Source organism: Aethalodelphis obliquidens, unplaced genomic scaffold (genome assembly GCF_003676395.1).
Source record: "Aethalodelphis obliquidens isolate GAN/ISIS:26980383/991018 unplaced genomic scaffold, ASM367639v1 scaffold17, whole genome shotgun sequence".
In the NCBI taxonomy this organism is placed as follows: Eukaryota; Metazoa; Chordata; class Mammalia; order Artiodactyla; family Delphinidae; genus Aethalodelphis; species Aethalodelphis obliquidens.
In genome coordinates this window covers 12,040,523-12,062,877 of record NW_020837961.1, presented here as the reverse complement: position 1 = coordinate 12,062,877, position 22,355 = coordinate 12,040,523, and the positions used below count along the sequence as shown (strand labels likewise).

The window sequence follows — 22,355 nt, the reverse complement described above, 5'->3', positions numbered from 1 at the left end:
CCTCTCTGGAAGCACAGCCTACTTGTGGGCTCAACATGGCGCTGAAGCTTTCAGTCAAGTACCTCTTTTGATGGGACCCTGGAGCCTTTCCTCTTGTTCCACCACGTCTCCAGCATGGCTATAAAGCAGGAGAGGACGATCCCCGCAGCCAGGATGCAAAAAACCCCTGCAAAGCTCTTTATGTCCAGGGCACCTCCTTTCTGCTTCGTGTCCACTGAGGAGTACAGGTCACACTGGCCGTTCTTGGGCCACCATTTGTGCTTCAGGATGTCCATGTCACCACTCTGCTGAAGCTCCAGGATCCTTGGGGTAAAGCACACAACCATGTGTTATTACAGACATAGGTATTGCCTCAGTCCACAACATATCCATTAATAACCCTGTCTCTGAAGGACGGTGGATGTCAAGAGGAAATGAATATAGAGATTAGCCTGCAGGTGGAATGCGAGGACACACAGAACATTATTGCAGTGATTCTTCAGACAGACTTGTGCCACGATGCCGTCCTCCCTCCTTTCTTACATCCCTCCCTCCCTGCTTCCCTTTCGTCTTCCCCCACCTCTTCTATTTTTATTTATTTATTTTGTTTCATTCTGTAATCCTAAATATTACCCTCAACCCCGGTTTCCTGCAACGTGATTTTACAATTACATTTCAGAGGCACTGTTTTTATGTGGTTTCAAGCTGCTGCAGTTCTGTGTTCCTTCCCTACATGCAGAACGACGCTCTGGATCTTAATGCTTTTATGAAGAACGTTTTGCTGCTTAGAGCGAGATGCTGGCATAATGTCGCCCAGCATATGCTACACACAAAGAAATTCAATTAAAAAGACTTCTATTATTTAACACAGTGTGGAAGAAAGCCTTGGGACAAGTTTGAAGTTGATAAAATACATCGTTTTGGGCTTTTCACACAACTGATCTAGTTTCCTTTTAATGCCAAAGGGGAAATAATCTTACCTTGGAGAACAAGAAGAAAAGTTGACCAGAGGCTTTCAGAAGTGGTCACATTCACATAAGAAATACCTTCTTTTATTCACTCCCAGGGTCTGGGGATAACTGCAAAGACTGCAGCTTTTAAAACGTATGATTTTCATAGAGGTTTTATTCTCAGTTCCGAACACTCTTGGGCTCTACCTAAGACCTGCCTGGTTTTGGCCCTCCTCCAGCTGTGCCCTTTCTCACATAGCCAGAATGGTCAGGGCCAAGGTCGTGAGCCTGTCCAGAGTGCACACCATCCCCATGGTTCCCTAGGACTTCCTGGCCAGACAGCTCAGAGTGCCTGCCCATCCAGGACTCATAAAAGCCTATTCCTGTGTGTGATTTCTGAGAGCAGATCTCACAGCCATGGGTGTACACAGGTCTCTAGGGTGGGGTTTGGGGGGTGTGGACAACTCGACATGCAAGCTCAGGCGCGCACACCTCTGTGTGCGAGACCCTCACTGTGTGGACAGAGCCGGAGGTGGAAGGCTGACTCCCAGTGCCACTGGGTCAATGCAGAACTCCTAGCTGGTCACCAGTTAGAGACTCAGACCTGGCTCCCTTGGGGTCATGAAGGTATACTTGTCAAGAGAAGAGGAGAGAACATATTTTATCTAACAATGTTTAGCTCGATTTACAAGTTTTACACAGTTACACTTAGGATATGTGGACCCGTATGTGCACTCTTGCCCCGGCGCTTGGATTATTTAGGGAGAGACTGCTTAAAACTTTATAGGGGAGAACTAAGCCTACCTGGAAGGAGTAAATAACTCACTTTCAGTGATGAATCTACCTTTTTTACTGGTTTCATGTCATCCACGTGTCTATGAGTTCAATGATAATCGACATTCAACCAGAGTTAAACGAGAGTATACTAGCCCTAGGGGCTATGATGGGGAGTTAGTCTTTAACTTTTATTTGATATTGGAGCATAGTTGATTTATAACGTTGTGTTAGTTTCAGGTGTGCAGCAAAGTGATTCAGTTATACATATGCATGGATCTATTCTTTTTCAAATTTCTTTCCTATTTAGGTTATTACAGAGTATTGAGCAGAGTTCCCTGTGCTATACAGTAGGTCCTTGTTCGTTAACTGTTTTAAATATAGCAGTGTGTACATGTCAGTCCCAAACTCCCAATCTATCCCCCCTGCCCCTTTCCCCTCGTAACCATAAGTTCGTTCTCTAAGTCTGTGAGTTGTTTCTCTTTTGTAAATAAGTTCCTTTGTATCTTTTTTTTTTTTGATTCCGCATATGAGAGAGATCATGATATTTGCCTTTCTCTTTTTGACATGTCCCTGTCATCTACCTCTGGGTATTCCCGCAGCCTCAGCCCTAGCGCCCCCTGCTGACATTCCAGGACTAACAGTGCACTGGAGCCTCCACCACAACTTGGATGTCTTTCTCATGAAATTGATTGGTCTAAAGTTCTGTTCCTTCAGTGTGTTGTTCAGAAAGGGCAGTAAATTTGATTAACTGACTTTACTAAAATGATGATGAATATTAACAGATTACATTTCACCCTTATCCCAGCCCTATCCAGATAAAGTCATTTGCATTTCCAGAAGTGTGTTCCAAGGGACACTAGTACAGAGGGCTTCTGCAAAAAAAGGGTCCTGTGGTCATCAACTTTGAGAAACACCCTCTTGGAAATTTACAAAAAAAAGGCAGCCTATTAAAGGCTTTGAGAAGACCTGTGGAAAAGAAAATTTGTATGATTGTTTGAGTCAGCATTTCCCAAATTAGTCTTTCATTCCCCTTTCCTTGTTTTTCTCCCCAAAGAACATACATTAATAACCCATGGAGCTAAAATTTTGAGGAATACACTTGAGAAATAGTGCCTTGAGCCAAAAGGAGCAACTCCTCGTGGGCATGTGTGGCACCATCACACACATACGTCATCACAGCATCAAAGTCGCTTGCTTGGCTTATCCATGAATACCATTCAGATAACATTAGGAAACCAACCCTGTAGGTATTTGCCTCCCTAAAGATCTAGATAGTCAGGGCACCACTGAATATCCTGAAAGAAAAAATATAGTCACCCCCAAAAGAAAGAATTCTTCTTAAATCTGAATTTATAGGTACATGTAAAAATAAAAGGAGACTACAGAAGCATCTTCTAAATGAGAATATATCTGGGCACAAAATGAGCTCCCAAATTTCCCTGTCCTCCTATTCTTGCCACACTATATTGGTCACTGTCTGTGGAAGTCGAAGAGTTTTTCTTCATTGCACTCATCATTTATGACTATCTGTGGTTACTTGATGAATGTCTGTTTCCCTTTCTAGAATATGTTCTCATTATCTTCCATGCTTCCGAACACAGAGCAGCCACATATTAATATGCTCAATACAGTTTTTGGTAAAGGAACTCTACCCTCACATTCTACTTTTTTCTTATCATTATGCTATTTTCTTATTTATTGCATTCCCTCCTATTCATCTATTCATTCAGTAAACATCTAAAGAGTGGTTTCATGTAAGGTATTTCCTTGGGTACAAAATTTATGTTAAACCACAACTGTACGTCCAGCCAGAATGGCCTGGGCAACACTGAAATCATTTCAATACCCTCAATTCATGCTAATTTATTCTTTCGTTAGTTCACATGTTCATTCAGGAAACAATTATTGCTTACTCTCTCTTCTCGGTCGTATCTGGTACCACTTACGATGTGTCCTTATTATTTCTACACCTGGAAAATAATTTGGTTTTAAAAATAATCATTGAAGTACACATACTCTGTGTCACCCATTTTGATTCTCATAGGAGTAAAGGGCCTTAAATGGCCAAAGGCCGTAAATGGTAAAGGGCCAAAGAATGTGTTTAATTGTAAATTTTTAGGTTCAGATGGTGGTAGGAGTTTTTGAGGGGAAAAAGAAAAGAGAGTTCTCTATGTGCTTTCAAGTATCATCATGTCACAAAGATGTCTTTATATGGTCGATCTCATGAAGCACAGGTGACTGAGGTACTGCAGGAGACCTCATCTTTGGGGATATATCAATACAAAGAAATTGGGCCATAGGATTCCTCAGTCAGACTCTGACTAGCCCACAACAAATTCCGGGAACCCAGGCTGGCATGGAATACAAGGGTTGGAAGGAAATGAAAGTGTTCTCTAAGCGCAGAGCTCTGCTATAAACTTTCACCACACAATCTAAAGCTCCTTGGAAATTCCATCAGAAAGGTCTTACTACACCCCCCTTTTTATTATATAAAAAATCTATTTAAGGTTTAGATAAAGAAAGTTTAGCAAAATCTAATTCACTGCCTTAAAGAATAATGGGATGAGTCCTTATAATTAATGAGATTCTTTTTTCAAAGGTTCAGAAGCTCTGGCATGTTTAAAAGAGACTTAATTGCACTTAAAGGAAAGATTTGCCTTTTAATTTATAAGCAACACTGGTGTGTGTGTGTGTGTAACAATGCAAAAAGCTAGCTGCAAAATTCTTAACACGTACAAAGAAAAATTCTAGTTCCATGTAATGATTGTTTTTGTTATATGTGAAACTTCCACAAGATGGCAGTCTTTGCTCATAGAGAGCAAAGTGTTACGGTTAACCTGTGGGTTTGAAACGTTAAAGTATAAACTTCTTGGTGCTGTAAACACTTTAACTATTAGAAACAAAGTTGGATGTTAGACTGTGATGAACAACTGGAAGTGTAAAACCTCTTTTTGGAGTGTAGTCAGAAAAATTCCTACCATTTTACCCCAGAGTGATTATACGCTTACTGTGGAGAGTTATTATGGAGAGAATTGATGAGGCCATAAACAAAAGCATCTTGTTCATTGCTTGGCACTTAGTAGGCTACCAAAACGCAAAAGCTAGAATTATTATTGTCAGCATGTGTGACAACCATTCTGTCTCTGGACCTGTTCTGGTACATACTTTTTTCTTTTTTGCGGTACACGGGCCTCTCACTGCTGTGGCCTTTCCCGTTGCAGAGCACAGGCTCCAGACGCCCAGGCTCAGCGGCCATGGCTCACGGGCCCAGCCGCTCCGCGGCATGTGGGATCTTCCCGGACCGGGGCACGAACCCGTGTCTGCTGCATCGGCAGGCAGACTCTCAACCACTGCGCCACCAGGGAAGCCCCTGGTACATACTTCTTAATGGAGAATTCTGTTTCCAGATGAGTCAGTGAATGATTCATGATTCACTGACAAAACACTGCATTTCCTTCTTTTGTCCAGAAGTATTAAAACATTTGTAATCTCATTGAAGAGCAAAATCTTAGAAGTCCATAAAAACCTAGCTTCAATTTGAAAATGGCTAATAGATCAATCCTGCCTGCATTAAATTCTTTATTGATAGAAATGAGCAAATTTCAGGGGAAAGGAGCATGGAGGCAAAGGATCCTCCCTTCATATTCAAATAAAAATATTCAACAGGTTTGAGGTGTTTATCTTGAAAAGCTTTTTACTTACTTTGAAGATAAAGCCTCATTTATGTGTTAGAATTACATTTTTTTACATTAATTATTGATCACTTATCATCCTTAATCACTACTCTAGAATCTGATTTTCAAATTAATTTTTTATGAAAAATCAGGTTGCTGAAAGATGGATGCAAATTTCTAATCCCACATAGGTAACTTTGATTTTGCCTTTGAATTAGCAGTCTATAGGGTCCTTTTTAATTTTGTTAATTTTCTTACAGTTAAATTCCTGCTGAGCTTTAAAAAAAGATATTGGTTAGAGGCCAGCTGACTTTTTAGTTGCTTCTGCTGGGAAAGAATTTAGGGGTAATCAGAAATTAAAAAAAAAATAAGGGCAGGGATTCCTTATTTTAGACCATGTAATGTAGGGATTCCTGTGATTCTTTTGAAATTGGAATTCCCCCTCATGTTCGCAGAAGCACAAACTACTAGAATAAAAAGACTGAAGACATCATTTATTCTCTCTACTTCCCTCCACTCAATCTACGGATGAGGAAACTGAATCAGAGATAACAATAATTCCTCCAGATCATCACATTCGACACAAAAAATAAGTTACGCACCACGCTAGGGTAATCAGAGGCTCTCTGCAGCCAGAGGTGAAATGCCAGGGCTCCAGCCACTGCAGGCCCTGCCTTGGCTGTTCTGAGGGCCGAAGGGATCAATATTTTAGCAATATTTTAGTACATCATCTAAGACACAACTGTCGGGAAGCACTGCTGTAGAGATTAAATGACTCTCTTAGTGACTGATACAGACTAAAGAGTTGAGTTGGGGCTGGAACTCCGGTCTGTCCCCCGATGCTTTTCCCTCTGTTACTCTACACAGCCTCGAATGTGTAACTCTTTGGAGAAGACCTCTTTTCGCTTCAGAGATTTGTTAAGACTCCGAGTAAAACTGTCATCAATATGTTCCCCCCAACCACATGATATAATTGTAGTGTGATTGCAAATTTATTCATACCACAATTTGGGTGTACAAAGAAAATGTAGCTTTTCTCTGGAACGTAATTGATTTTCCTCAGGAGGAATGGGCCGGCTGAGCAGTGGGAACCAAACTAAAATTAGCTCTACGATTTAAAATTTAATCAGCACTAATGATTTAACATGTCTCTAGCTTTAGCCCAATTTCCTTGAACCAATTACTCCACCTTTCTGATTCCTCCCTGTTTCCCTTGCTCTTTTCCATGATGGCGTCAGGATTCACGGAGGATGACATTAGGTCTCCTACGTGGGTGTTTGGTGCGGGGAGCTCTGCCTCTTGCTGGTCCTTGGATCTGCTCTGGCAGGTCTCCTTTGAGGTTGCTTGGGCCTGGGCCCAGCCCTTAGACAGTAACTGCTACTAAAGTCGGCAGAGGCAGTAAGTCTGCTAAACTTGGCTAATGTCTTTCTTAGCTTCTGTAGGGCTTGTGGCCTCCTCCCGGCTGACCTGACCTCTGAGGTGTTGTACACCTTTCTCAGCTTCTACCATTTTCTTCATCCAGCCCCTGACTATTCTGTAGCCCTTTAGACACTACTACAGTGTCACGTTGTCACTCACTGAGGGTCCCAAGGGTGGTCCATGTGCTCTACCTCAGGATTCCTACCACTTGGACGGAAGGGAGGCCTGGGAATGAAGACTGAACCTTTCTTTGCTTTTTCCCCGATGTGCGGCCCTAGCTTCTCAACTATCTGAGGTCTTCTTTGTTGGTGCAAATGCTGGTGGGCCCAGGGAGCTCCGTTCAGAAACTCTAATGGGAAGGGAAGCATCAGGCCTTCTACCCTTGTGGCTTTTTTCTTTTCCTTTTGGTACGCGGGCCTTTCACTGCTGTGGCCTCTCCTGTTGTGGAGCCCAGGCTCCGGACGCGCTGGCTCAGCGGCCATGGCTCACGGGCCCAGCTGCTCCGCGGCATGTGGGATCCTCCCGGACCGGGGCACAAACCCATGTCCCCTGCATCAGCAGGCGGACTCTCAACCACTGCGCCACCAGGGAAGCCCCCCTTGTGGCTTTTAATCTCCCTAACATCTGTCTCTTCTCTTGCCTGTCTCCCATCCCTTGCCCTCCACTGGAAACCTCTGGCCAGAAGAGGGGCAGCTTTCCTTTTCTTTCCTGGATATCCTTCTTACACACCAGGTCTTCAAACTTCTTGGCCTGTCAGAGTAAAAGGGAATTTTAGCCACATAATGATAGAAACTCTATGATGTGAGACCTCAAGCATTTCTTCAGTTTGGAAGTACTGAGGCAACTCAGAGGTAGGGATTGGTGAGGATGAAAATACATTATTGTAGCATCTCAAAAACATTTATGTGGTACATACTTATGAGTTTTATGTAACCAAATTAAAAATATTTAGGAGTCTCTTTACTTAATAATGTTAATGTTACTTGTCACCGAGAAAGAAATTTGGGAATAACTGAAAAAAAAGTATTTTTTGACACAGCGAGTGGATCTGTTTTGACCTGGAATACCCACATTATTAAATTCATTTGCTGGGTGCTCACAAGATTTTCCTCTCCATGGTTACTGAGGAAGGATTAATAATAGCACGCAGAGGATTTTCAGAAAAATGTCAGCTCAGAAGGTTTTTCATTCACTCATCACTTCTTTCATTTTGGTCTTGGAAAATTTAGGTAAACTTACACTGAAGCAAGAACACTTCTCAAAGATTCAGATTTAGCGTTTGATTAAGTGGTGGCCCTCTGATTGGCATGCCTGTTACCACTGCTTCAACATCAGAGTTGTAAAAAAAAATTCTGTCAACTTCTTGTGAACCAGGCATTTGTTGTTGTTTTTTTTCCTTGAGTAAAACCTCTAAAGGATCAGTTAGGAGTATGAGACACAACAAATATTCATTGATAACATCTCATACCTCCGTAACACCAAATAGCCCAAAGGAGGCTATTAGAAGCTATTTCTTTTGTTTAATTTGAACTTTTAACTATTTCTTCCAGTTACTTGAGCCAAATGCCATTTACTTAAATCCAATCCACTGTGATTGCTTAAAATCATATAGGTGAAAAAAAATCATATAGGTGAATATGGCATTTCACATAAGTTCACAAGTATCCCCTTTTAGAGCAGGGGTCAGAAAACCTTTTCTGTTAGGGGCCAGACAGTCAATGGTTTAGACTTTGAGGGCCACGTGGTCTCTGTTGCAGTTACTCAACCCTGCCTTTGTAGTCACAGAAACAGGCCCAAGTCAAGTTTGGTCTGATGGCTCTAGTTGCTGACTACATTAGAAATCCCATAGCAACTAGAGGGACCTCCATGAGGTCAACAAGCTTCCACTTCACTGATGACGAAGACGTTCAGAGGGGCTTAAGTGACTTGGCCAAAGTCACATCATTAGAAAGCATCAGAGTCTGTTTTAAAACCAGAGGTTTTGACTCTTACTCCAGTTCTTTTGGCTCTGTATTTACATATAATATGTAGTAATGCCTCCTATTAATATGTGTGCCGTTAAGCGAGTACAGAGTTACCATGTTGATTTTGTATTTGACCATTTTGAGGAAGAACTGGGCATACACACTGTGTATCAACAATGAGAGTATAATAATTCAAGTGGATTTTGGATATCCTTGGTTTTCTGATTATCCTAAAACATGCATCTGAACATTTATTCTGAAATTGGGACCACCCATGTTCCAAGAGTGACTGCCTTAATTATTCAAGATCAGGTAGTATTTGTTGTCTGAGGTATTTGCTGGGTCATTTTCCAGGCGATGGAAGCTGTATTTTGAAATCAAAAGGATACGAACAGATACTATGCCGCTAAAAGAAATACCAGGGAAGTGACTATGATTTACTAAGAATGGGTCAGACAACTGAATGAGGCAGGAAAGGTGTTGTCTCTTTTAGTCAAAAGATATAAAAGTGGTTTTTAATTATGTATGTCTAGAAGTATTGTAAACTAATTAGAAGTTTTTCAGGGTTGGTAAAGAGTTACTATAGACGATTAATGAGCATGACTGGAAGGGATCTGGGCGGTGAGTTCATATTTAACTCCTGCCTGGTGAGGTGAAATGACCTGCCCACCTCCCCACTACAGGGCCGAATCAACAGGGCTTGGTTTAATTACAAGCTCAGTTACTGTTGAAGACTGCCACATACAGGGACTTGCATAAAAAAGAAGCTTCCTGTCTTGCTTCAGTTTGATATCTCACTTTCTAATTTGAAAAATATAATTTGATAAAATCGTCAATTGGTCAGATCTGGTTTTCTTATTAAGAAAACAGTGTTCCATGTCCTTATGCAGTAACTAAGGCATTCATTTTTCTGTGTATGGGAAATAAAGTATAAACTTTATCCAGAAGACCTATTTTCCAAAGGAGTAACAATAATAAATGCATGCATAATGTTGCAAAGTTTATAAGGCATTTATCAAAAACATTGCATATCATTTGATTTACTTCTTAAAATAACCTTGTGAGGAAGGAATTATAGTGATTGATTGGATGATTGATTGACCACTCCCCACCCCCTGCCCTACTCTTTATGTTTGTCTAAAACTTTAAGAAGGCTGATGTTATTAAGTTCTCATTTTAAAACTGAGGAGATTGAGCCTAAGAGGTGAAGAAAATTTCCCAAGGTCGCAAGGCTGGTAAGAGATCCAGCCAGCTCTCAAACCCAGGTCTTCTGGCTCCTGTACTTTTTTTGAATATGCTGTCAAGATGTCTGGCATCCCTAAAGAAAACCAGTATAATTGGAAGCAGCCTCTTTATTTCCTGGTACTTTATTCGCTGAGGAATTGACTACTCAAGTTCCTTGGATAACATGTATTCCATTGTATCCACTTACAAACATTACACTTCGTGTAACACATCCAGATGTCCCTAGAGAGCCACATGAATATCACATGAGCTCATTAATCTGTCTGCGATTACAGTAAACGTCAGATGAATTCATTATCATGAGGCACTTTGGGGACTTTGCCAATGTGATCAGAACGAGGCAGTGTGTTCAAAATAAGTAAGTCCTTACTCAGTGTAAGTCAACATGTTGTGAAGTTTCAATTTATGTTATGCAGACTTCCATAGTTTTTATTAGCCCGATGAAAATTTTCCTTAAACAATAGCCCGTAAAGGGTACAATACTTATTGAATTACATGTAACTATTTTGAAAACTGTGCATTATTTAAACTTCAACACAAAATAAGTTTTACGTTCAAATATTGATGAGATTTTTGTTGGTGCTAAGAGTCATCATACTTTATAGAGAAGTTACTTGGTTGAAGACGAGCCTTAAAGTTGACATGTATGGTGCCCATTCGAATTGCTCTCTCTAGGTTAGAGTCATGTCCTCCCACCCCAAGTCTCGCACTGCCGAAGGGAGCAAAATCAGCCTTGTTCACAGGGAAGCAATTGCTTGAAAAATCAAATTAGCAACATGATGGATCTCAAGACTTTGGTGACTAGTAAACTTTAATTATTGTATATTTTATGTGTTTATGCTGGCAGTAAAAGTCAAGCACTCATTATGGAAATGGCAGACATGATCTTTCATAAAATGAGTGCTGGGGCAGCAAATGAATAGATAATCAGGATAATGAAAGCAAACCACAAAGATGCTAGAGAGCTGAAAAGACCCGACAATGGCTCCCACTGAGATAGAGGGCATAATTGCAACTGGAAAGAGAACACTTTCGGTGATCTTTGAAAATGTCAGCATCATCCTTAAGCTCAGTGTGATATTTAGGTTATAGAGTAAAGGGGAAAAATTCTTTCATTCTGCAGTGAGAAACTGGCAGTGATCATCTCTGCTTACAGTCATTCTTCAGGCAATAAAAAATGTTCTTATGCAGATCTTTCAAATGCCTATTTATGAAAAAGGGTCATAAAGTCAAACTTATTTTGCTTAGTGTATTGTACACGTTTTATGAATATTTTCATATCTTTGAGCCTGACAACTAAACCTTAAAATAAGTGGGGTCTTGATGTGTGCGCTGTGTGTAAGTGGCTAAGGATTGTGATTGATACAGCCTAGTAGAGAGAAGATTATCGAAAAGAAAACTTTTGAATGAACAAACATTCTCACGAATATGTTCATAAACAAACACTGAACTTTTTTTTTTTTTCAATTTTTTTTTTTTTTTTTTGCGGTACGCGGGCCTCTCACTGTTGTGGCCTCTCCCCTTGCGGAGCACAGGCTCCGGACGCGTAGGCTCAGTGGCCATGGCTCACGGGCCCAGCCGCTCCGCGCCATGTGGGATCTTCCCGGACTGGGGCACGAACCTGTGTCCCCTGCATCAGCAGGCGGACTCTCAACCACTGCGCCACCAGGGAAGCCCAACACTGAACTTTTGATCATTTGAATAACAACTTAAATATATGAAAGGAATTCATTATTCTAAGACCTGTTTTCGTAGTACGTACTTTAATAACTGGTGAATTCTTTTATGATGCAAATAACATCTTCTAACTTAGAGGTTGTACACTGATATATACTTTAAAAAACCTAAAGGTATATTTGTATTAAAGTTGGTGGATAAATTCAGTGTAGTTAATTAAAATTCTCAGCCATGAGTTAGATCATTGATAATAGTACAATTTTACTATGTTTTACCCATATTTAGATGGAAAGTCTAAAGGATTAAAAAATATTCAGACTTTTTAGGTGTATTTTGTTATATTTAGCATTATTCCAGCTCTGCTGAAAAAGTGTTTTAATTTTTTTAGTAGAGAGCATTACGATAGTCACGTAACATAAAGTTTTCTCAGAGTGACTAGAACCACAGAAAAACAATGAGGCTCTTCATTTAAGACATTTTAGACAGTGAGTTCTACTTTCTAACTTCTTTCCATCATGAACCTGAATATGCTATTTCTATAAACGGGAAAAAAACCCTGAACTTTTTCTTGGATGATTACGTGCAATTACATTACTGTGTGATTCCACTGCAGTGTGATTATGTATTCCCAAAGGGCAGTGAAAGGCACTGTGAAAAACGGTCACCAAACTTTGGTTTTGGAACGATGGGCAGTATAGTGACAACCTTTGGAGTAAGTGTTGTCTAGGAGGCCTCATAAGGAAACCTACCTTGTAGGCACCTTGATCTGGGACTTCCAGCTTTCAGAACCACGAGAAATAAGCTTCTGTTGATTAAGCAACCCAGTCTGTGGTATTTGGTTACAGCAGCCCTGGCTGACTAATACGCATGGATTGTGAAACAAAGCACAGGAGCAAGTGTCATGATTTCAGAGTATAGCTGTCACTTAGGAACAACTTTCCTATTCAGTGGCCTTTCCAATTCTGCAGTTTCTCTCCTTTTTCTCTCTGAATGATGTTTGGGATAGAACTGGTCTCACACTCAGAACCTGCAGAATTCATGCTGCTTCTTCTCCCTATCAGTATCTAAGGTGTTTTAAAAACTTGGATACATACAAGTATCTTTCTTCTTTAAAATATCACTTTATAATTTGCAAAGCATTTCTTTTGTCATTATCTCGTTTTCATTACATAGTCCACAAATGAAAACAAGTAAGCCCTCTACTTTATCATTTACTTTATTAAACAAAGTTTTCATTTATAAACTTCCATTAACTCCTGTGATGTGAAATTTCTGTGTTGGGGATGTTACAGCCATATTTAAAAAAAACCTTTGCAAGTAAACATTAATTGTGTAAACACGTGTGAGGGCGATATTTAAATTGCTCAAGAAATGGAACTGTTTTCAAGTAATTCACATATGATAATCTGATATGACAAAACTGAGAAACTACTGAAACTGGTTACAAATCATTATTCAACACAAGATCTCTAAAACCTTTATTTTGAATGCCAATAGCTAGCTTTACTTTAGTTGGTAGGAGCCAGTTTTTTTTTCAAAGTGTAATATCATCAGATGTGTAGCATTTGTTTTTAGGCTACTACTAAATACTCACTCTCTGGGCATATGTTAATAAGTAGGAACATACATTTTAAATAGAATACTTGGATTCCTTAAGTAGTTTGAGGAATAACTCTTATTTGAATAGAAGGACAGCTGTCTTTTTTTATGAGGCAGCAAACAGAGATACTTGGATATAAATGGTTATTTATAAAAAATAACATAATATGCTATGTAGCAGTGAGACTCGTGTAATTCCGTGCAGAAAGGATAATTGATGTGTTATTGCTGTTTCACAATTTAGCTTTCCCATGTCTGGGAGATATGCTGGGAGTTAGTCTATTCCATCTTCTTAATGAGACTTATCTATTACCTCAGATAATGTATCTATTTTCTTCAACCAGCAGGACTAACTGCTTACTGGAGTGAAGTTTTCAGTAGTTATTAGAAAGAAAATTTGCCAACAGATGTAAAGGAAATAGTCTATCTCTCCATGAGTCTAGGTGTCGAGATAAAATGAAATGGCATGGATATGCTGCTGTTGTGAAAGGGATGTTGACACCCACAGTTTCTGTGCAAGCTCATGAGAGCTGCTTGTCATTTCCACGGTAATAGCAAGAGCTTTATGTGCGGCAATGTTTACTTACTTAATGATATTATGGGAGGCTTCAATAACTCAGGGAAGAGGCTTGATAAAAAGTGAGTGTCATTCAGTCTCGATAACAATTGTCACAGGGACTGTGTGGCTGTCTCTTCATGCAGAAATAGGTTTTGTAATACCATGTGTGTGTATGGATGAAATGGAGGCATTTGCAAAGCCTGCTATTTCTTTACTTTACCCCAAACCTGACATAACCAACCTTTCATATCTGTTCCAAATCCAATTAGAAAGGAAACAACCTAGCTAAGTGGGGATCTGAAATATTTCTAAGATCCTTGATGAATGATTGTGGAGTGCAATTTACCCATTTTTGGATAGCCAGTTATATTTTTCAGCAACTAAATTCATCAGAATGTTGGCAAATTGTGAAGAATCTTTACCAATACAAGATGCTATGCTGTGTCTATTTGTTTCTAGCTGAGTAAAAAGGATAAAACCCTCTGACAGAGGGATCACTGAGGTAAAACTCAAGCTATACAGATCACTGCAAGTAATGGCATTCCACACACAATAAATGGGCACACTACCATAGCAACAAGGGTAATGTGAGGAACAGATCCACTCTGTAGTTATTGATACCCTTGTTGGCTTACTTTCTAGGAGAGGCTACACTGTACGAGACTATAGTGAACGTGCTTTGAAGTGATTTTTCTGGAGTTGTAATAGAAAGAGGGCATTTGTGCACGTAACCAGTTCTCACAGTAAGCATGACCTGCAACACAAATCAGAGGAAATTAAAACATAAGGATTGCTTCTGTTACAATCCTTGTTACATTACAATGAGTCCTTGTTACATTAGATGCCAAGTTACCTCTCAGTGAGTCTCAATGATGGTCCACAGAGCTCTAGAGATCCTCCAGGATCTTTCACGTATAAGAATTTGTCTAAGATGCATGAACAAGATAAGCTGGTATTGGGGCCAACATAGGTAGAGTATGGTAGAGAGACAAGCGAGGATGTTACCACTTAATGTCACTGATCATTACCTAAGACCACTGGGCAGAGTTCCTAGGTTTCTGAATTTTCTTTTTAACATTTGGCTTCCATTTTCTTTCAGCTCTGGACAAAGGCTGCCTATAAACATGCAGATGGGAAGTGGAGCAAAAAACGTCCAAGGAGATCATATGTAATAATTGATGGCAGGGGCGACTGAGTTCCAGCATCCCTCTGAGATCAATGGTAACTATTCAGTCTCTCCTGTCATCTGCTCCTACCCCATGCCAGTCTTATTACTTTCATTTAAGGATGTGATCTATGTAAAAAAAACTGAGGATACCAATACACTAGGTGTTTTAGTGGGTACAAAAGAAGTGGATGATACGAATTCTACCTACAAAACCATTTGCAAATATGGGTGGGTGAAAGTCACAGACATAATAAATGGTTGGTGATCAAAGAGAAGTTAAAGAATGAGAGTGAGGTACAGAGAAGGGTTTAGGAAATATGAAGGAAGGAAAACAATTTAAGGACTGAGATTTTTTTGCAAGGGGAGAGTGTAGTAGTTAAGAGTATGAGTAATTAGAGTTAGACAAACTTGGGTGGAATCCTCGTTCCATTACTTTCTGTGTAGGTACAGGCAAAGTGGTATGACCTCTCTGAGCTTCAGTTTTTCTAATGAAATAATTCCAATCTTAAATTGTATTGTCTATGCAAAGTACTTAGCATGGTATCTGACATGTATTCAGTTCTCGATACCAGGTAGCTATCATCGTAATTATTATAAAGACTCATGTGGCGCATCTATGATGACGTTGTAGAGTCCACGTGCTCTAGGTTTCCACCTTCTTTTTCAGAAATGAGCACTGACATAGACAAGGGCTAAGTCCGATCCCACAGTGCTGCCTAGAGTCCAATGTTCATTCTGATAGTTTAGCCAAGAAAATACATAGAATGTTAGAGTGTGAAGTACTGAGACTGTGGGTGAGGACGCAGGCAGCTGTGAAAAGCCTAGGAAAATAGGGAGGTAGTGAGGGTGACAGCGTGAAGCTTTTAGGAGGCCAAGCCAGGGGTCAGGGGCCTTGTGGAGACAGCAGGGACAGCCTCAGTTTCAGTGTCATCATTCACTTTGTTCTTAACCATGTTTCCACCAACCTCTTGCCAACCTGGGTTTAGTTTGAGGGACAGAACGTGCTTTGGGGTGAGGACACTTTCATTTCAATAGAACTACCTCACTCTCTAGGTCTCTTGTCAAGTTGAGACCAAGGAGGCCACCGAAGGCCGTCACCGTACAGCAAATTCACAGCTGCACAGGGAGCAACATAGTAAATCACTGTCCTTCCCATGAAGGCTGCCATCAATAATACCACAGGAGCATTTTCCCCCAAGAACCAATAACTGCCTGGAACTGTGGGAGACCCATTAGAGCACTGAGAATTTGATGTGGAAAAATGAGAGAAATAAAATAGTTCACTCACAAAAAAGAAAAATACATGAAAAGCGACACTAACATAGGTTTAATTATGAAGTCTTATTCTCACCCTTGGGGAGTTCATATATTCAGATGCCAGCCACAGAGCAACAGAGAGCATAATGGGTAGAATTGTTACTTATGAGAATCTGATTCCTAGATATTTTATGAGATCAATTTTTAAATTTTATACTGGCCAGAAGAAACAAGCTTGTCAGTTGATACTCAGAATTCACAATACTTGAATCTTGTCATAATATTAAAGATGTACCTTTATTGACAATACCAGTGCATTGGGGACTTGAGAAGAGTGACCTTAGCCCAGGTATAACTGGACTTGGGAATTCAGTAAGAAATATTGCAGCATAATGGACCCTCAGTTTATTCACCTCTAGTTATCCCTGTAACACACCCCCCCTGTGGTAACTCTTCCAACCTTCTCCACAATTCCCAAACCTTGAACCGCACTTATACCTGTCTCATTCCCAGTGGAGGACCTTATTTCCTACTTTATCGGGAAGATTAAGCCACTGGGTAGAAACGCTCTTATGTCTTTTAAATGACATCACTCCTCCTTCACCCTGATTCTTAGAAAAAGTATCCTTACTCTTGGTCAAGGTTACTTTTAACCAAAAGGCTTTATCTCCTCCAGCTATTAATATACGTGACTATTCTAGGGATTCCCCACTAGGATGATCATCAAAATCACTTGCATTTCCTTGGCTACAAACCAGAGATTCTGACTTACTCGTTCTGGGTTGGGATCTGGGAATCTATGTTTTTAAACAGCACTTTCCCCAGGAGATTCTGATGATCACGCTGGTGTGGGGAAATCACTGATTTATCTATCGCCTGAACTCTCTCTAGAAGTTTGCTTACAATTTTCTAACGGCTTTCGTTAAAGTGACTTGTTTTACTTCTTCCAAAGGATTGCAGGATCCTCAGGTCAGGTGGCGGTGTGTTAGGGACCTTTATGTACTCGGCAGTACTTATCACAGTAGTTTGCACACAGGATGCATCCATCATTATGCTGAAGGAAAGGTAAAATTTAGGAAGGGAAACTACGGAATATGTGCTCACCAGCTGGCTGTAGGCAGTAATAATAACTAATAGTTTCTCACACTTATTGAGCACCTATTTCTTCACTTGCATTGTTCACTTTACAGTGATTCGCTTATGTTAAGTCTCAAAACCATCCTCTGAGGTTGTTACCGATTTTATACATTTTGTATATTTAGAAACCCAGGAACAGGGAAGTGGAGTAATTTTTTTTTTTTTTTTTTTTTTTTTGCGGTACGCGGGCCTCTCACTGCTGTGGCCTCTCCCGTTGCGGAGCACAGGCTCCGGACGCGCAGGCTCAGCCATGGCTCACGGGCCCAGCTGCTCCGCGGCATGTGGGATCTTACCGGACGGGGGCACGAACCCACGTCCCCTGCATCGGCAGGCGCACTCTCAACCACTGCACCACCAGGGAAGCCCGGAAGTGGAGTAATTTGTGTGAGGTCATACAGCTTAAAGACTGTTGTTTTGGGGTTTATTTTTGGCAGGGGAAGGAGAACACAAAGCCAGAGAGCCTTGTAGAGGTTCATTAAAGAACCAAGGCGGGGGGCCCTTGAAGATGGCGTAAGAGTAAGACGCGGAGATGACCTTCCTCCCCACAGATACATCAGAAATACATCTACAAGTGGAACAACTCCTACAGAACACCTACTGAAGGCTGGCAGAAGACCTCAGACCTCCCAAAAGGCAAGAAACTCCCCACGTACCTGGGTAGGGCAAAAGAAAAAAAAAAAAAACAGAGACAAAAGAATAGGGACGGCACCTGCACCAGTGGGAGGGAGCTGTGAAGGAGGAAACGTTTCCACACACTAGGAAGCCCCTTCGCGGGCAGAGACTGCGGGAGGCGGAGGGGGGAGCTTCGAAGCCGCGGAGGAGTGCACAGCAACGGGTGCGGAGGGCAAAGCGGGGAGATTCCCGCACAGAGGATCGGTGCCGACCGGCACTCACCAGCCCGAGAGGCTTGTCTGCTCACCCGCCGGGGCGGGCGGGGCTGCGAGCTGAGGCTCTGAGGCTCGGGTTTCGGTTTCCGACGGAGCTCAGGGAGAGGACTGGGGTTGGCGGCTTGAACATAGCCTGAAGGGGTTAGTGCACCACGTTTAGCCAGGAGGGAGTCCGGGGAAAAGTCTGCACCCGCCGAAGAGGTAAGAGACTTTTTCTTCCCTCTTTGTTTCCTGGTGCATGAGGAGAGGGGATTAAGAACGCTGCTTAAAGGAACTCCAGAGACGGGCGCGAGCCGCGGCTAAAAGCGCGGACCCCAGAGACGGGCGGGAGACGCTAAGGCTGCTGCTGCGGCCACCAAGGGGCGTGTGTGCGAGCACAGGTCACTCTCCACACCCCTCTTCCGCGGAGCCTGTGCAGCCCGCCACTGCCAGGTTCCCAGGATCCAGGGACAACTTCCCCCGGGAGAACGCACGGCGGGCCTCAGGCTGGTGCAAAGTCACGCTGGACTTTGCCGCCGCAGGCCCGCCCCGCACTCTGTGCCCCTCCCTCCCCGCCGGCCTGAGTGCACCAGAGCCCCCGAATCAGCGGCTCCTTTAACCCCGTCCTGTCTGAGCAAAAAACAGACGCCCTCCAGCGACCTACACGCAGAGGCGGGGCCAAATCCAAAGCTGAGACCCTGGGAGCTATGAGAACAAAGAAGAGAAAGGGAAATCTCTCCCAGCAGCCTCAGAAGCAGTGGATTAAAGCTCCACAATCAACTTGATATACCCTGTATCTGTGGAATACCTGAATAGACAACCAATCATCCCAAATTAAGGAAGTGGACTTTAGGAGCAAGATCTATGATTTCTTTCCCTATTCCTTTTTTTGTGAATGTGTATGTTTCTGTGTGAGATCTTGTCTGTATAGTCTTGCTTCTACCATTTGTCCTAGGGTTCTATCCGTCCATGGTTTTTTTAAAAAAATTTTTTTCTTAATTTTAATAACGTTATTATACTTTACCTTCGTTCTTTCTTTCCTTCCTTCCTTCCTTCCCTCCTTTAGACAACGAATCATCCGAAATTGAGGAGGTGGTCTCTGACAGCAAGATTTATGATTTTTCTCCCTTTACCTCTTTTAGTGAGGGTGTATGTGTATGCTTCTGTGTAAGATTATGTCTGTATAGCTTTGCTTCCAACATTTGTCCTAAGGTTCTATCCGTCCTTTTTTTTTTTTCTAAATAAGAATTTTTTAATTCAATAACTTTATTATACTTTATTTTATTTTTACTGTATCTTCTTTCTTTCTTTTTTTCCTTCTTTCCCTCCTTCCTTCCTTCCTCCCTCCCTTCTTTCTTTCCTTCTTGCCTTCTTTCCTTCTTTCTTTCTTTCTTTCTTCCTTCCTTCCCTCCTTTCCTTCTTTCTTTCCTCATACTTCTACTAATTCCCTCTACTTTTTCTCCCTTTTATTCTGAGCCATGTGGATGAAAGGCTCTTGGTGCTCCAGCCAGGAGTCAGGGCTCTGCCTCTGAGGTAGGAGAGCCAACTTCAGGACACTGGTCAACAAGAGACCTCCCAGCTCCACATAATATCAAACAGCGAAAATCTCCCAGAGATCTCCATCTCAACGCCAGCACCCAGCTTCACTCAACGACCAGAAAGCTACAGTGCTGGACATCCTATGCCAAACAACTAGCAAGACAGGAACACAACCCCACCCATTAGCAGAGAGGCTGCCTAAAGTCATAATAAGTCCACAGACACCCCAAAACACACCACCAGACGTGGACCTGCCCACCAGAAAGACAAGATCCACCCTCATCCACCAGAACACAGGCACTAGTCCCCTCCACCAGGAAGCCTACACAACCCACTGAACCAACCGTAGCCACTGGAGACAGACATCAAAAACAGCGGGAACTACGAACCTGCAGTCTGCAAAAAGGAGACCCCAAACACAGTAAGATAAGCAAAATGAGAAGACAGAAAAACACACAGCAGATGAAGAAGCAAGATAAAAACCCACCAGACCTAACAAATGAAGAGGAAATAGGCAGTCTACCTGAAAAAGAATTCAGAATAATGATAGTAAGGATGATCCGAAATCTTGGAAGTAGAATGGACAAAATGCAAGAAACAGTTAACAAGGACCTAGAAGAACTAAAGATGAAACAAGCAACGATGAACAACACAATAAATTAAAAGTACTCTAGATGGGATCAATAGCAGAATAACTGAGGCAGAAGAATGGATAAGTGACCTGGAAGATAAAATAGTGGAAATAACTACTGCAGAGCAGAATAAAGAAAAAAGAATGAAAAGAACTGAGGACAGTCTCAGAGACCTCTGGGACAACATTAAACGCACCAACATTCGAATTATAGGGGTTCCAGAAAAAGAAGAGAAAAAGAAAGGGACTGAGAAAATATTTGAAGAGATTATAGTTGAAAACTTCCCTAATATGGGAAAGGAAATAGTTAATCAAGTCCAGGAAGCACAGAGAGTCCCATACAGGATAAATCCAAGGAGAAATATGCCAAGACACATATTAATCAAACTGTCAAAAATTAAATACAAAGAAAGCATATTAAAAGCAGCAAGGGAAAAACAACAAATAACACATAAGGGAATCCTCATAAGGTTAACAGCTGATCTCTCAGCAGAAACCCTACAAGCCAGAAGGGAGTGGCAGGACATACTGAAAGTGATGAAGGAGAAAAACCTGCAGCCAAGATTACTCTACCCAGCAAGGATCTCATTCAGATTTGATGGAGAAATGAAAACCTTTACAGACAAGCAAAAGCTGAGAGAGTTCAGCACCACCAAACCAGCTTTACAACAAATGCTAAAGGATCTTCTCTAGGCAAGAAACACAAGAGAAGGAAAAGACCTATAATAACGAATCCAAAACAATTTAGAAAATGGGAATAGGAACATACATATCGATAATTACCTTAAATGTAAATGGACTAAATGCTCCCACCAAAAGACAGAGATTAGCTGAATGGATACAAAAACAAGACCCTTATATATGCTGTCTACAAGAGACCCACTTCAGACCGAGAGACACATACAGACTGAAAGTAAGGGGATGGAAAAAGATATTCCATGCAAATGGAAACCAAAAGAAAGCTGGAGTAGCAATTCTCATATCAGACAAAATAGACTTTAAAATAAGGACTATTAAGAGAGACAAAGACGGACACTACATAATGATCAAGGGATCGATCCAAGAAGAAGATATAATAATTGTAAATATTTATGCACCCAACATAGGAGCACCTCAATACATAAGGCAAATACTAACAGCCATAAAAGGGGAAATCGACAGTAACATATTCATAGTAGGGGACTTAAACACCCCACTTTCACCCATGGACAGATCATCCAAAATGAAAATAAATAAGGAAACACAAGCTTTAAATGATACATTAAACAAGATGGACTTAATTGATATTTATAGGACACTCCATCCAAAAACAACAGAATACACATTTTTCTCAAGTGCTCATGGAACATTCTCCACGATAGATCACATCTTGGGTCACAAATCAAGCCTTGGTAAATTTAAGAAAATTGAAATTGTATCAAGTATCTTTTCTGACCACAACGCCATGAGACTAGATATCAATTACATACAAACACATGGAGGCTAAATAATACACTACTTAATAACGAAGTGATCACTGAAGAAATCAAAGAGGAAATCAAAAAGTACCTAGAAACAAATGACAATGGAGACACGACGACCCAAAACCTATGGGATGCAGCAAAAGCAGTTCTAAGGGGGAAGTTTATAGCAATACAAGCCCACCTTAAGAAGCAGGAAACATCTCGAATAAACAACCTAACCTTGCACCTCAAGCAATTAGAGAAAGAAGAAAAAAAAAACCCCAAAGCTAGCAGAAGGAAAGAAATCATAAAAATCAGATCAGAAATAAATGAAAAAGAAATGAAGGAAACAATAGCAAAGATCAATTAAAAGCTGGTTCTTTGAGAAGATAAACAAAATAGATAAACCACTAGCCAGACTCATCAAGAAAAAAAGGGAGAAGACTCAAATCAATAGAATTAGAAATGAAAA

The 22,355-nt window shown here is 41.2% G+C and overlaps 1 protein-coding gene across 2 annotated transcripts in view; it reads right to left on the bottom strand.

The window, feature by feature from the left end:
- The window catches only part of GRID2 (glutamate ionotropic receptor delta type subunit 2), a 1,355,750-nt gene that overhangs the window by 5,087 nt on the left and 1,328,308 nt on the right, over nucleotides 1-22,355 (bottom strand). For both annotated transcript variants that reach the window (XM_027116924.1, XM_027116925.1), the window contains one exon: nucleotides 63-303. In XM_027116924.1, coding sequence (XP_026972725.1) covers nucleotides 63-303 — 241 coding nt within the window. The remainder of the gene's footprint in view (nucleotides 1-62; nucleotides 304-22,355) is intronic.